General features: G+C 38.3%; 1 protein-coding gene across 1 annotated transcript in view; it reads right to left on the bottom strand.

Annotated features, from left to right (window-relative positions):
• The window catches only part of TEX10 (testis expressed 10), a 58583-nt gene that overhangs the window by 33803 nt on the left and 11583 nt on the right, over window positions 1-13197 (bottom strand). The window contains exons 5-7 of the mRNA XM_009276654.1: window positions 12204-12442; window positions 6561-6696; window positions 238-413 (exon numbers count right to left, since the gene is read on the bottom strand). Of these exons, the coding sequence (XP_009274929.1) occupies window positions 238-413; window positions 6561-6696; window positions 12204-12442 (551 nt within the window). The remainder of the gene's footprint in view (window positions 1-237; window positions 414-6560; window positions 6697-12203; window positions 12443-13197) is intronic.

The raw sequence follows: 13197 nt of genomic DNA, 5'->3' as shown, positions 1-13197 counted from the left end.
TTCTAGTCTATCAGATTAAAGTCCTGCTAACTTGAACTGAAGATTTTAATCTTTTCACTAGCCTTTAGGAAATGACACACATAGGTCATCTTAACCTTTACTGTAAGGGACTGAACCAACCTCTGCGCCCCCCCCCCCTTTTACGTTCACCTAGGAAACACCGGTATTTTCCACGCATTGAAACTTCCCTGCCAAGTAATGGACAAAATTCATTATGCTGTAGTGTAAAAGTCTTACCATATATTCGAGCGGCAGTGGCTTGTAAACTTTGTAATAATTCCTTGTTCGAACGAGAAGCAGCAGAATGAATGATATCAATCAGCTGATTTGAAAGCTCAGGGTTTCTCAAGCCAAGCAGAGCGAGCTGCTGAGGTAAGCCAGCCAACCAGCGAGATAACACTTTACTTCGACTTCTAAAGAAAGAGGGAAAATTAGTTTGGGGGGGAGGAAGGGGGGAACAAAACAACAAAAACCCCACAAACTTACTCTTTCCAGTCTTGACTAAGTTGCTTTAATGTTGGGTTCAATTAAATTACAATAAACTGCGATATTTGATTTGCTGAGAGTATTTCACCAGAAAATCCGAGCACATTGGTGTGCTACTAGGGTTACATCATAAGTATTTATTTGATCCATAGGCTTTGCACTGCATATTTTCAACTTTTTCAGAAATTATTTATGTGAACGGACCGTATGCTGGCAAAGCAACTGTTCCATTTATCATTAGTTTTATCAGTTTATATTTAATGAGTCATGAGCCAGGCTAAAAAGCCATGGGATTACTACACCCTGAATAATACTGAACCCCCCCAATCAAGCTACTGCTCTTTACACTAGACTTTTAAATTCAATTACACCTTTGCTGACATCTTGCTTGTCAATTCAGATACATCTTAAAGCAGAATGAAAAACTAGAACCGGTCACTTTAAATAGGAGTTGATAACATTGGCTTACTTTCTTTCCCTGTTCAACTGCTACAGTAAATCAAGTATTTATGTCAACCCATAATCAGGTTTCTCTCCCCTCCCCAAGATCCAAACCCCTTTTCTGTTTTTCAGGCATAGTTTCATTTCTTAACCAGGAGCGATGATTAAAAAAAAAGCAACAATATTAAAAATAAGATTTAAAACTGTAAACAAAGGTGTTGAAAACAAATTCTATATTTACTGGTTTTTTCCTGAAGAAATTAACTCGGGTGATTAGAGACTACTGTTTTCCCCTTTTTAATTTTATTGTATTTCTCTTTATATTACTTATGAAGAGTAAGTACTGAATTATTGTAACGAAGATTTTCAGGTAGGACTTTTACTAACACTTTCCAAATTCTAAAGTAAATTTTTAAAGTGCAATTTAATAGTTCATACTAATTAAAGTATGGATTCCTGAATCCCATGTATAGTTTTACCGCTGAATTCCTATGGCACACAGGCAAATTACTTCAAACATGGCTCTCCTAAAGGTGCTACTATTAAAAGACTTTCTTAATATATCTGCGAGCTCCATATATTCAAAACTACACCAAGAACTTTAGGGACTGAACCAAACCCTTACTCTGTGCACAAGCCATACAGAGCTAATACAGTCATTTATTTTCCCCTGAACATCAACACAGCTAATTACTAAGCTGCACACTCCAAATGTAGAAAACGCAATCGAAAGGAAGGATAAGGTTAACCAGGAGAATAATTTAGTTGAATTTGCAGGATTACCAATTACAAAAGGAAACTTGACATTAAAAAAAAAAAATCAAGAATGAAGAAGTGTCAAGAGAGAAACTTTCTACTGTGACGTTTTAAAGCAGAACTGCACGTCAAGCTCTCTACTTCAAAATGTAACAGCTGAGCCCTCAAGGTTAGCTTTCACAGTACAGCTCCACTGAACTACCAATTTGGTCCTGCCTAAGCCAGACACAGCATTATGGGTATGGCCTCACCAGTACCGACCAAAGACAGATACAAATTTTAGTCAATCTGCTGGCCACGTTCCTCCTAATGTAACCCACGGCTGTTTGCCTTACACTCATGGTGGGAACGCACTGTTAACTTATATTCAGCTTGGCATACACTGTAACCCCCAGTCTTTTTTTTTTTTTTTACTATTGCTGCTGCTCAGCAAGCAAAGTATTAAGAAAGTGTACTGTGTCAAACACTCTGCCCTCATCCGTGCAACCAGTCATTCATCACAGAAGGCTATCGTGCTGGTAAAGCACGATTTGCTCTTATATACATCCCAACTTGTTCCTGATTACCTGCTTGCCCCTTGACGAGTTCAGAAATTAATTCCAAGCCAAGACACTGCATGATCTTTCCAGGGACTGAGCCGAGGCTCATGAGCCTGAAATTCCCCAGCTTCTCTTCAAGATAGGTTAATAACAGTCTTTTTCCGGTCACACAGAACCTCCCCGCATTCACCATGGTTTTTCATGGATGACAAACAGCAGCCTCACTTTCACATGAGACAACTTTTTCAGCCTTCCTGCATACCTATCTGGGCCACAGATTTCACTACATTCAGCTGATCAGATTCTTCACCTGCTAAATTTAAAGAGGTTTTTCTTTACATAAGATCTTATTTGTCCTGCTGGAATGTCTAGCTTTCTATTGACTTTCTCCAGAGCCTCAGGCAAGCACAACTGAGGTGTTTTGGTGAATTCCTTCCATCAGCAGAAGAAATCCATAGCTTAGGTTGCCCCTACAGCTCTTACAATTTGGGCCTTCTTGGACGTAAGTAACTACCAATAAAGTCAACTGAATGAGGTATCAAATGATCTTGTTCAAACATTATAATACTTCCATGTATCTTCTGCTACAGTTTAGTATCTTTAAAAGTTACATTTGTTTTTTTTCCACAACCTTAGTACACAGGCAGCATATAGAAGGAGAAAGATCAATCACAGGATTACTGTTTGCAACTGCCTGGCTGAATTTTACATTAAAAAAAATCCTGTTAGTTTCTAAGTGCACCAGTTTTTGTTTTGTACAAATACACCTCTTCCCTCTTATACCATTCCCTCAGGTAATCCAATTCTTATGCTTTATTTCTCGTTTCCTCTGTTCAGGTAACGCTTCTGAACTATATGTTGCCAGAAAGTTTCTATTGGCATGCTCCTGCTCTGTGTGCCGGTCATTAATGACAGCATGAAGTTTAGCTCCAAGAGAGCTCTGAGGAACTGTATAAGCAGACTCTCTCCAGTTTTACCACTCCCACTGTTGTCACCTATGTACCATATCCCACTGTACATATTCCTATTCTTTAAGTGAGATGCCATCTTTTATACCAAATCCAGATTGCATTACCTGCCTTTAAAGGTAATAGTCAAAGTTCTTACTATCTGCAGTTTACAGCACTGTTGCTTCCATATCTAAGGACTCTGACCATCCCTTGTGTTTGACACAAATTCTAATAATCTTTATTGAAAAATATGACAAGATATTAATATTGAAGGACAACCTGAATATATCCTAACTTCAGACCCACTTCTTCCTTTATCCTATAGTGTGATGGTTAAGAAGCTTTTGCTATTTTCACATCCTATGAGAAAAATAACTCAGCCTGACATTTAGGAATTGCTATTTCTAACCTGCTTGTCAGAAAAATAGGAATGAAACCAGTTTGCTTATCAATGCCTTTTTTTTCATTCTCTGTAAGTGTTGTTTATGATAAACATCCCCAAAAAGCTGGTCAGGAAACAGAAAAAAAAACTTGACAAGCTCTTCCCTAGCCTAAGACAAATTTTCATTTGTATTTATGACTTGATTCTCCAGACCTCCTTCCCCATTCTAATCAATTGGCCAGTTCACACATCAGGAAACTTCACTAATTAGGTTTTTTCTTTCCTTTAAACGTCTTTGGCGCTGAGCTTTAAAACTTGACAACCTCCATTGTAGATCTGCTTTTATTTATCCTTTCTAGCTCAAACTGAAACAATCTTATAGACCAATCCTACCTTTTGTGGGCTACAATTTCTATGACACCCTGGCTTATCAAATCAAGTATCATTTATAAACCAAAAGCATTTCATCAGCTTACTACTAAAGTGATGATTACATGAAAGAAGCTGCCAAGTGTAAATCAAGATGTTCAAAGCAGGTCTTTGAAAGTGTCAACAAGAGTAGCATAATGATGATAAAAATTATTTCATTTTCCAAAGACCTGACAAAATCCCTCACCAAAAACCTTTTAAGGAAACTAAGTATCCATGACATAAGAGGGGAGGGTCTTGCATAGACAGATTGTGTTTAACGGTAGGAAAAGCCTGGAGAAGAGACAACTGAAGTGGGTGAGTTGGAGGTAGGCTCAACAGAGGTCTCAAATCACTTGACACAAAAATAGTGGATGGGAATAAAATGTTTGCTTTCTCTTCCCACAGAAGAAGTGGGTGCTGGTATCAAATGAAGCTAGAAGGAGCCAGGATCAAAACAAACAAAAGAAAGTTGGTCTTCAGACAGCTGAGCTTTGTGACTCCTTGCCAGAGGATGCTGCAGTTGCTCTTGATTTAGACCAGTCCAAGGAATGACCGGAAAAGCTCATGGAAAAGACATCCACTGAGTGATACTAACACACAGAAGTTCTGCACAGTGAGGAAGTACAGGCTTCAAATGGTTGGAAGCTTAGAGTACTTCGGAAAAGTAATTCTTGCCTTCTTCCTATAGCATCTCACATAGGTCAGTGTTGAAGGCAGGCTGTGAGGCTAAATAGCCTTTGAAGTCTCTACCAGTATACATACGCATATGTTCGTGTGTATACACACACACACTGTATATGCATATATATTCGTGACTACGCTTATGCGTGTAGCGATAAGGGGTGAAGATAACTAACATCAAGACCAAAATATTAATTCTGAACCTTGTAATAAGTCAATCAAGTAATAAGTCAATCAAGTTTTCTTTCACAGGGCAACAATAGGCCAAAAGCTCCTACCTAGTCTTTGAATCAGATACACCTAAAAATAAACAGCGTCACTTAAATGCCCTTGGAAAATGTTCCAACATGAATTCTGCTTCTCTTAGACTGCTCTTGACAAGCTTCTGAGAAAAAAAAAAAAACACACCAAAAAACCCCCAAAAAACCGAGGAGAGCAGTCACAGGAGGGCTGAAGGAAGTATGACGTCAAACTGAATGGAATAACATGAATGCCATCCAGGATCTACTACGCAGTCTGCATCTTTAAGAAATGAAAAAACCCACTTGTTTCTAAAGGAAAGAAATGGATCAATACAGTACACAAACATTATGTTGTCTTAAAATGTCTTGTCAGACATAAGTGCAATTATCCAATTATCCTCTTTGCGAAGAATTTTTGAGATTTCATTCTTCTGTTACTAAAAATGTCACAATTCCATGTAGAAGACTAAGAGGAACAGCAGGAAAACTACTGCTATTTGTGATGTCTAAAGACAGAAAGTTAAAGCTTTCTAGATAGATAGACGATCACATGAAACTGGATGAGATGCTCAAGACTTCCAGGTAAGTACAGAAAACAGTGGTTACATAACCTTGGGGAAATTAGTCAATACGAAAAAGATCTCTTTATCACTCCGGGTAAAGAGAGGAGGAAAATGGGATATTCCCTAGCCTTTTTCCTGTCTTTCAAATTCCCTATACTTTTTATAATGTTCATAAGGTAGTGTTAGATATTTCTGGCTGTAGATCTAATTACATGTACTCAGGCATTACCACAATGTAAGATTTAACAAAGCAAAAGAGTTGCAGAAGAGAACAATTTTCCCAAAGCTTGACTCTGCTAGTGGATACCGGTACTTCTGGGGGCCCTGGTTTGATTTTTACCTAGTAGCAGAAACAAGTGTCATGAGTATGATCTTTATATCCCTTCACAGATTCTCAAATGAGGTAGGATTAATGCAGCCTGATCTGTGTTTAAGGATTTTACGTAGCTAGAACCAGATGACTTGACTGAAAAGTACCTTCTGGAAAAGTCAAAACTTGGAGACAATTTGGACAAATCTTGCAATGAAAAAGTGTAATAACAGCAATATAGAGAATAATTTCCTCTTACTTCAAAAAAGTCAGATATCTAATAGGTGCATGAAACTGGGAACCCAAAAGGAGAGGAACATTTTCTTAAACCTAGTTTCTGTAGAACCACGCACCCAAAACAATAGAAGAATACTTTTCTTAAAGAAAATAAGTACAAAAGGCTAGACATGCACTACCAGAAACACCAAAGGCACTAAGTCACAAGTCCATGACCTCAGGCTGCAGTAATGGAAATGCTCCATGCCTATAGCTGCACAATTTTGACACGTCTACTGACTACCACACAGTCAGTAACAATGAGCTTACAGCAATGTACTTAAAGTTAAATTTTAAATCATTAAGATCTATCTAGTACTTACGTTAAGAAAAAAGACAACTAAGCTAATACACATCTCAATCTCACAACTCACAGAGAACATAAACTTTCAAATTTCAGTGACACAGCACCAAAACAGATTCAGAATGAAGTTTTATAACATCTACATAGAAATTCAGTATTCTAACTTTTGAAATAAATATACTATGTTGAAATGAGAAAGAATACATAAATGGTTTTTACCTGATTCTTTGAGTCCTCAAATCTTCTTTTTGGTAAACTCTGCTAAAAAATTTCAAAAGCAATGTACGAACAGGAAAGAGGAGATTCCTTTGCTGGTATAGTGTATATACTGCTTTTATCAAGGGTTCTGTTGCCACTAGAAAGAAAACATATAAAAACCTGAAGTAGTTGTTCTTAATATTCTGATTTTATACATACATACACACATACACAGAAGAGCTATAATCTGTATATGCAACTGTCTACATTTAACTCCACAGGGAGGTACCAAAAAATTTTAAAACAACTACTGGATAGACTTCTAAGCCATTGAAACACCACCTTCTTGTGTAGCTTGTGAAAGAGCCACATGAACAAATAGAGACCACATGTAAGTGAAAACTTCAGACCTTCTGGAAGACAAGACAGTGCACAGGTTGTGACGTAGCTAAGAACCAATAAAGTCCTGCTTTCCACTGCTATGTTCCACATCCTTTTCCACCAGTGCAGTAACCTCACATCGATCTTCTCTTTTACTCCTCACCTATGCTCACCCAAACCTGTCACAGTGCCTTCAGTTCTCTTTATACTATCCCTTTCTTCCTGCCACACACACACACACCAGCCTTATCGGCTCTCCATGTCTTTGAACCAGCTGGCTCCAAACCACATTTGCTGATTAACCAGAAAATACATACCTTGAGAGTCCACTGGCAAGCCGCTACAAAGAGAACTGCTAAACTCACACTGCAACCTTTTCTTCTCTGAGGCTCTCATCAGCTATATGTTATCACCAGACTTAAAACAATGTACGAAAGTTCTACCCTTCTGTCAAAGTTGGCTAAAACCAGCCAGCAAGCACAGAAGTTATTATAGTAGACTGGTATAGTAGTTATATATAGTAATATATACATTATAGTTTGGTGTATATATATATGTGGTATATATATGGTGTGTATATATATAGTTTGGGGTGTGTGTGTGTATATATATATTATAGTTTGGTAACAGACCAAACATTTTCTTTGGAAACCAGATTAAACCACTGGATGTAAAAATTAACAAAGCGTGAAAAAAAAGGTACAGATATCTTAATTCAGAGAAGCCAATCCTGGAAAGAATGGGGAAGCATCTGAAAAGTTAGAGATATATGAACTCATATAGAGTTCATATATCACAGAGATATATGAGACCTGACTCAATTTGCCTCAGAAGAGCTTGGGGTCCCAATGAATTCTTTTCCATCAAGATAGACTTAAGTAGCAGCAATCACTTCATTATCTTCAAAAACCAAGACTGGGAAACCTTTGCCTTTCCATTCAGGCGTACAGAGCAGTCTTAGTAAGTTATGTATTCAAAAACAGATACAATTTTGTGTTCCACACTGAACAGAGCTGCTTCTGCCCACAGAGACAAGAATGCTCCATACAAAAAATTATTCCGGATCCAATCAGGGGCTGGTCTTCATCAGTAAAACTCTTATCAGGGAACATATTTAAGTTATCATATAGGGATTCTCACTAAAAGACACACTATAAAAAGCACCTGAAATGGCATACTGTGACGGATGCACTCGACCCCTTAACCAAACTAGTGGTAGTTTGGTACAGGCTCCAAAGGAAGTAAAGGCCTAAGCCATTAATGGGCCAAGAACTCCTCTGGTTTCAATCTGTTCTCTGAAAACCCACAAAGGAGCAGAGTGACAGCGTGAGCATCAATGCATAAGAGCTTGGAACACCGATCATGCGATTAACACATGAATAGCAGGTGGCTTTTCCAAGACTCATTTATCAGGGAACAAAGAAAGTTGTGGGTACAAGGAGTCTCATGCATACCTTTCCCATCGCATGGAATTTGACCACAAGCCAACCACTTTATTCCATAAATATGACAGCCTAGGTGAGCCCTCCTTGAGCTCTCCCTGCTAGGCAGCGTGGCTGCATGGCAGTGATCTCCCCATGAGCTGGGATGCCTCTCAAGGTTGCTCCTCGAGGCAGAGACCTTTTACCAACGGCAGATCTTTGGTAAGCGACCAGTATCATGCATAACCTTGTAGTATGGTAACTTTTGTTTGTGCCTTGTTAACTTTGAATCATCGTTCAAATGATTGTGCCGTACAGTAATAGTGAACGTTGCCATCGAACTTTGTTAAGTCGCACTTTTACAACACCATATTAAAACCACTTTCGCCAATAGCTTTAAAGGTGATTCTTTAAGCAATCTAAATCACCCATTTGTGACACATGGTAATACACAAGCATAATGCAGGGAGCCATTTAGAAGCTGAAATCCAAGATATTTGTCAACAGAAAAATACATCAAATATTAGAATGGATTTTAATTAAGATAAATTATTAAGTTCTTCTCATTGCATCAGGACCATCAACTTATTCAATTCACATACTCTTCAGGTGAAGATTCATCTTGAACAGCGTTTCTTAAACAGAACACTTGCTTATTCTTAATTGAATAACAATTATACCTTTATGTAGTTTTTAGCTAATTAATGAACTGTTAACTGAACAAATATAATAAGAAATAAATACTCTAAGTGTGTAGAATGTTCAGCCATCTTCCAATACCTCTCTGTGGCACATTTAGTAAAGCAGGTCCTACTATTTCAATTGCTTCATATGAACAGGACAAGTTTAAAAACAGAAGCAATTTTAAAATGTATTCTTAAAAAGTAGTACTTAAAATGTCCACATTATACAGACTTCCAAAATGCAGCCAAGTTGTCATGATTTTTAACTTATTTCAGTTTTAATTGGCACATGGCAAGCCTCCTTCTCAAGTGACTGAGTGTGCTCTCTTCATTACTTGAAGAAATTTTTTCAAAAATACAACTAGCAGGCAAGCTGCTGCTGAAGTCATACCTGAGAGATGCAAGAAAGGAGCAGACCTCCTAATTAGAGAGAGCAGATCCAGAGTTTGATCTTAAACAATGGAGAGAAATCTTCAGACATCACAGCGTGAAGCTCTACTAGACATCCACAAAAAGGGTGCACTTCATCCCAGCATAAATAGCTACTCAAAATAGGCAACCCTGAAAAATACGACTACAAAGATACCACCATGCTTTTGTAGCATAGTGTGCAGGAGGTTGACTATGGTCTTATTCAATCTCTCATTCATTAGCTCTTTGTTTTTTCTATCTAAACTTCCCCTTTTCTGATTTCCATTGTGTTCTAAAAAAATTTTGACTATAATGGTTCATTTTTTTCTTTTGCCTTGTCTTCTAAAGAAGACATACCCTTCCAGGCCCTTAATCTCAATGTCAGATAGGTTTTAAACAAATCAGAGTTGTATTTTTGGTACGTACTATCTTTTGCAGTATCATCTGACACAATAAAGTTCAGAATTTCTAAAGCACCATCAAAAAAAGAGTATCAAGGAAGGAAGCTTTTCTTCTTCCACAGAATCACTTAACGGTTGAGGTGGGAAGGGACCTCTGGAGTATCTGGTCCAACACCCCTGCTGAAGCAGGATCAGCTAGATCTGGCTGTCCAGGACCATGTCCAGATAGCTTCTGAATCTCCAAGGATGGAGACTCCACAACCTCTCTGGGCAACCTGTGCCAGTGCTCGGTCACCCTAACAGTGAAAAAGGGTGTTCCTGACGTTCAGACAGCATCTCCTGTGTTTCAGTGTGTGCCCATTGTCTCTTGTGTTGTCACTGGACACCACTGAAAAGAGCCTGACTCTATCTTCTTTGCCCCCTCCCTTCGTATTTATACATGCTGATGAGATCCCCCCTGATCCTCCTCTTCTCCAGCCTGAACAGTCCCAGCTCTCTCAGCCTTTCCTTGTAGGAGAGATGCTCCAGTGCATTCATCATCTTCATGGCCCTTCGCTGGACTCTCTCCAGCATGTCCACGTCTCACTTGTATTGGGGAGCCAAAAACTGGACACAGTACTCTAGGTGTGGCCTCATCAGTGCAGAATAGAGGGGAAAGATCACCTCCCTCAACCTGCTGTCAACACTCCTCCTAATGCAGCCCAGGACACCACTGGCCTTCTTTGCCACAAGGGCCCATTGCTGGCTCATGTTCAACTTCGTGTCCACCAGGACCCCCTGGTCATTTTCTGTCAAGCTGCTTTCCAGCTGGTCAGCCCCCAGCATGTACAGATGCATGGGGTTGTTCCTCCCCAGGTGCAGGAATTTGCACTTCTCCTTGTTGAACCATCAGCCCATTTCTCCAGCATGTCGAGGCTGTATTTCCTCTACAGCTAGTAAATGAATTTTAATCTGACATGTAGTCAGGCTTTTAGTACTGCAAAAGGATTATCCTGAAGGGATGAGATAAATTGTTAACACAAACAGATACAAATTTGTGAGGTAAAGAATTTCCTACTTGCAGTGAAATTCCTGAACCTTTACAGGATCAGCAGACAAGATCCATACATATTAATCTTTTGGAATTTCATTTAAGTTTTTTTTAAGCTTATTAATTTTCTGCATTCCCAAGGAAAATTATCGCACTAAAATGGCCACTTTGGTTAGAGGAACACCAGCCATTATCCACTATCTGGTAGGTTTGGTAGACAAAGGAAAAATCAATGTTTCATTACAAGGAAAAGCGTGAAGTATCCAATTTAACAGTCTAACAATAGTTTGGAAACTACTTTCTTGAGTAGCAATTCTTCTGCTTTAGCTCAGCTAGTGAGACAGGCACATCTCTGACTGTGGACTATTATTTGCCTTCAACAGGAAGCTAAATTTGGAGCGCAGATAGGAATGATTACTTATTATCTTTGTCATCAGGGACATAAGAATAGACAGATTCCTAATTAAAATGGATTTGGAAGGAGATACAACTGCCAAAATATATTCGAGGGACATTTGACACCTTTTCATCTTACAACACTAACAATGAAACCTGCTGCTAATGGCAAAGCATTTTCTATAAACTCTACTTGGCTGCATGGCTGTGGAATTCACTTCTACCAGACTGGTAAGACAATAGATCCCTGCCACCTTTAGACTTATTGAAAAATTCCTTTCTTTAAGAAGTCCTATATCAATCACTTAACAGACATGTCAACCAAGGTCTCATCTGGAACACAATCAAGTTGTACTTGAAAAGCAAAAAAGAAAAAAAAGCCAAGCCAAAATACCGTACTGGTCCTGCAACTCACAACTGGAAATATGTTTTCTCTTGGAAAAGGATTCAAATCAAACACATTGGAAAATATTCTACAGCAGCTTCCATCAGAACTATCTTGGCGTTTCATGTCATCACAGAACTAGAATGGTCATCTGACAGTACTCAAGGGAGTCTACCAGCTACATTAAGAATTTTAAATAAGGATTGTAATATTAATGTATCATGCACCTCTACATCCTAGTAATTATTTTTTTCAATGAAGAAAACTCATCTTCCCATTTATAAGAATACCTTAAGAAGTAAAAACAGATACACAAATATATTAATACTTTGCATATCAACAGCAAATCAAACAATCTAACAGCATTCCTAAAAAACAAGCAGTTTTCAATGCTATACACACGGATATGACCATGAAATTCAATTTACCTCTATAGACAAAATACATTTTGATGTAACAACTGAGGATAGAAGATGAAGTGACCTGAAAACACTAGAATAACTCAAGCTCTTTGTCAGTGCATAATTTTGCTTTTCAGAAACTACTCACGTCTTACCTTTGTTTTGCTGTATTTGCATTAGTCTCCAAGTCACACCAAGCAACCTGTTCACCTGCTTGCTATTCAGCTTGCTGCCGTCCTGAAGAGTATCTGTCACAAATTTCCTTATCATGTCCAGCCAACCAGAATCCATCTGAAGTGTTGAAGTGCTTGCTAGTGAAACCATTATGTCACACAAGGTTAAGTTCAGTAAAAGATGGTCTACACTGTTTGAGGATGTCATACAATACTTGTTGCTAAGGGGGAGGGCGGAAAAAAGAAAACAGAGAGAGATTTCAAAGTAATATTTTGTGCCTTCTAATGTATGTTACTTTGGTGGAAATTATACTGTGTAGAAAAAAAAATCTAAATGTTAAAGTTTTAAAGCCAATATGCATTTTAAAAGTCTTTGTATTTGACATTTGGGTACTTGTAAATTTTTGTTCTGCCACCAAAATGTCTATTTCTCATATTTATAGTGGCAGCAACAACCAAAGCTCTAAATTGTATCTCTATGGTTGGTTTCTCCTGTTTGACATTTTTACTGTGGCCTAGCAGCACTTTTAGGTGACTGAAAACAGTAAAGGAAGGCTAAAAAAAAAATTAATCCTTAGTTTCAGTCTGTTCTGTGTTTCTTCTGTGAGGAATCACACGGGTCACACAACGACAAAAAGCACCATGAACAGCACAGAGAAATCCACTTATGTACTTTTTTCCAAACTCATGTGGAATCAGAAACACATTTTTCACCATCACAATATTCTGCAGGACCACCCTGTTGCCCTACAGAGGTTTGAAAGACAAAATTAAGGGATATCAAGAAAGGAATCAAGAGTATTGCAGCTCGACACATAATGCTAGAACTTCTCTACTTGCTGATTCGTCACTCACAGTATAAAAAAAAAAAAAATCACAGCATTTACCTAGAGAAAGCTGCACAATATGAATGCCTACATTCAGAACACAAAGTAGAGCTGTGAAAACAAAGTAACAAAAAGCACTTTAATCTGTG

The sequence above is a fragment of the Aptenodytes forsteri genome, unplaced genomic scaffold (genome assembly GCF_000699145.1).
Source record: "Aptenodytes forsteri isolate BGI_AS27 unplaced genomic scaffold, ASM69914v1 Scaffold97, whole genome shotgun sequence".
In the NCBI taxonomy this organism is placed as follows: domain Eukaryota; kingdom Metazoa; phylum Chordata; class Aves; order Sphenisciformes; family Spheniscidae; genus Aptenodytes; species Aptenodytes forsteri.
Note: the sequence above shows the minus strand (reverse complement) of the source record. Positions and strands in the feature narration are given on the sequence as shown.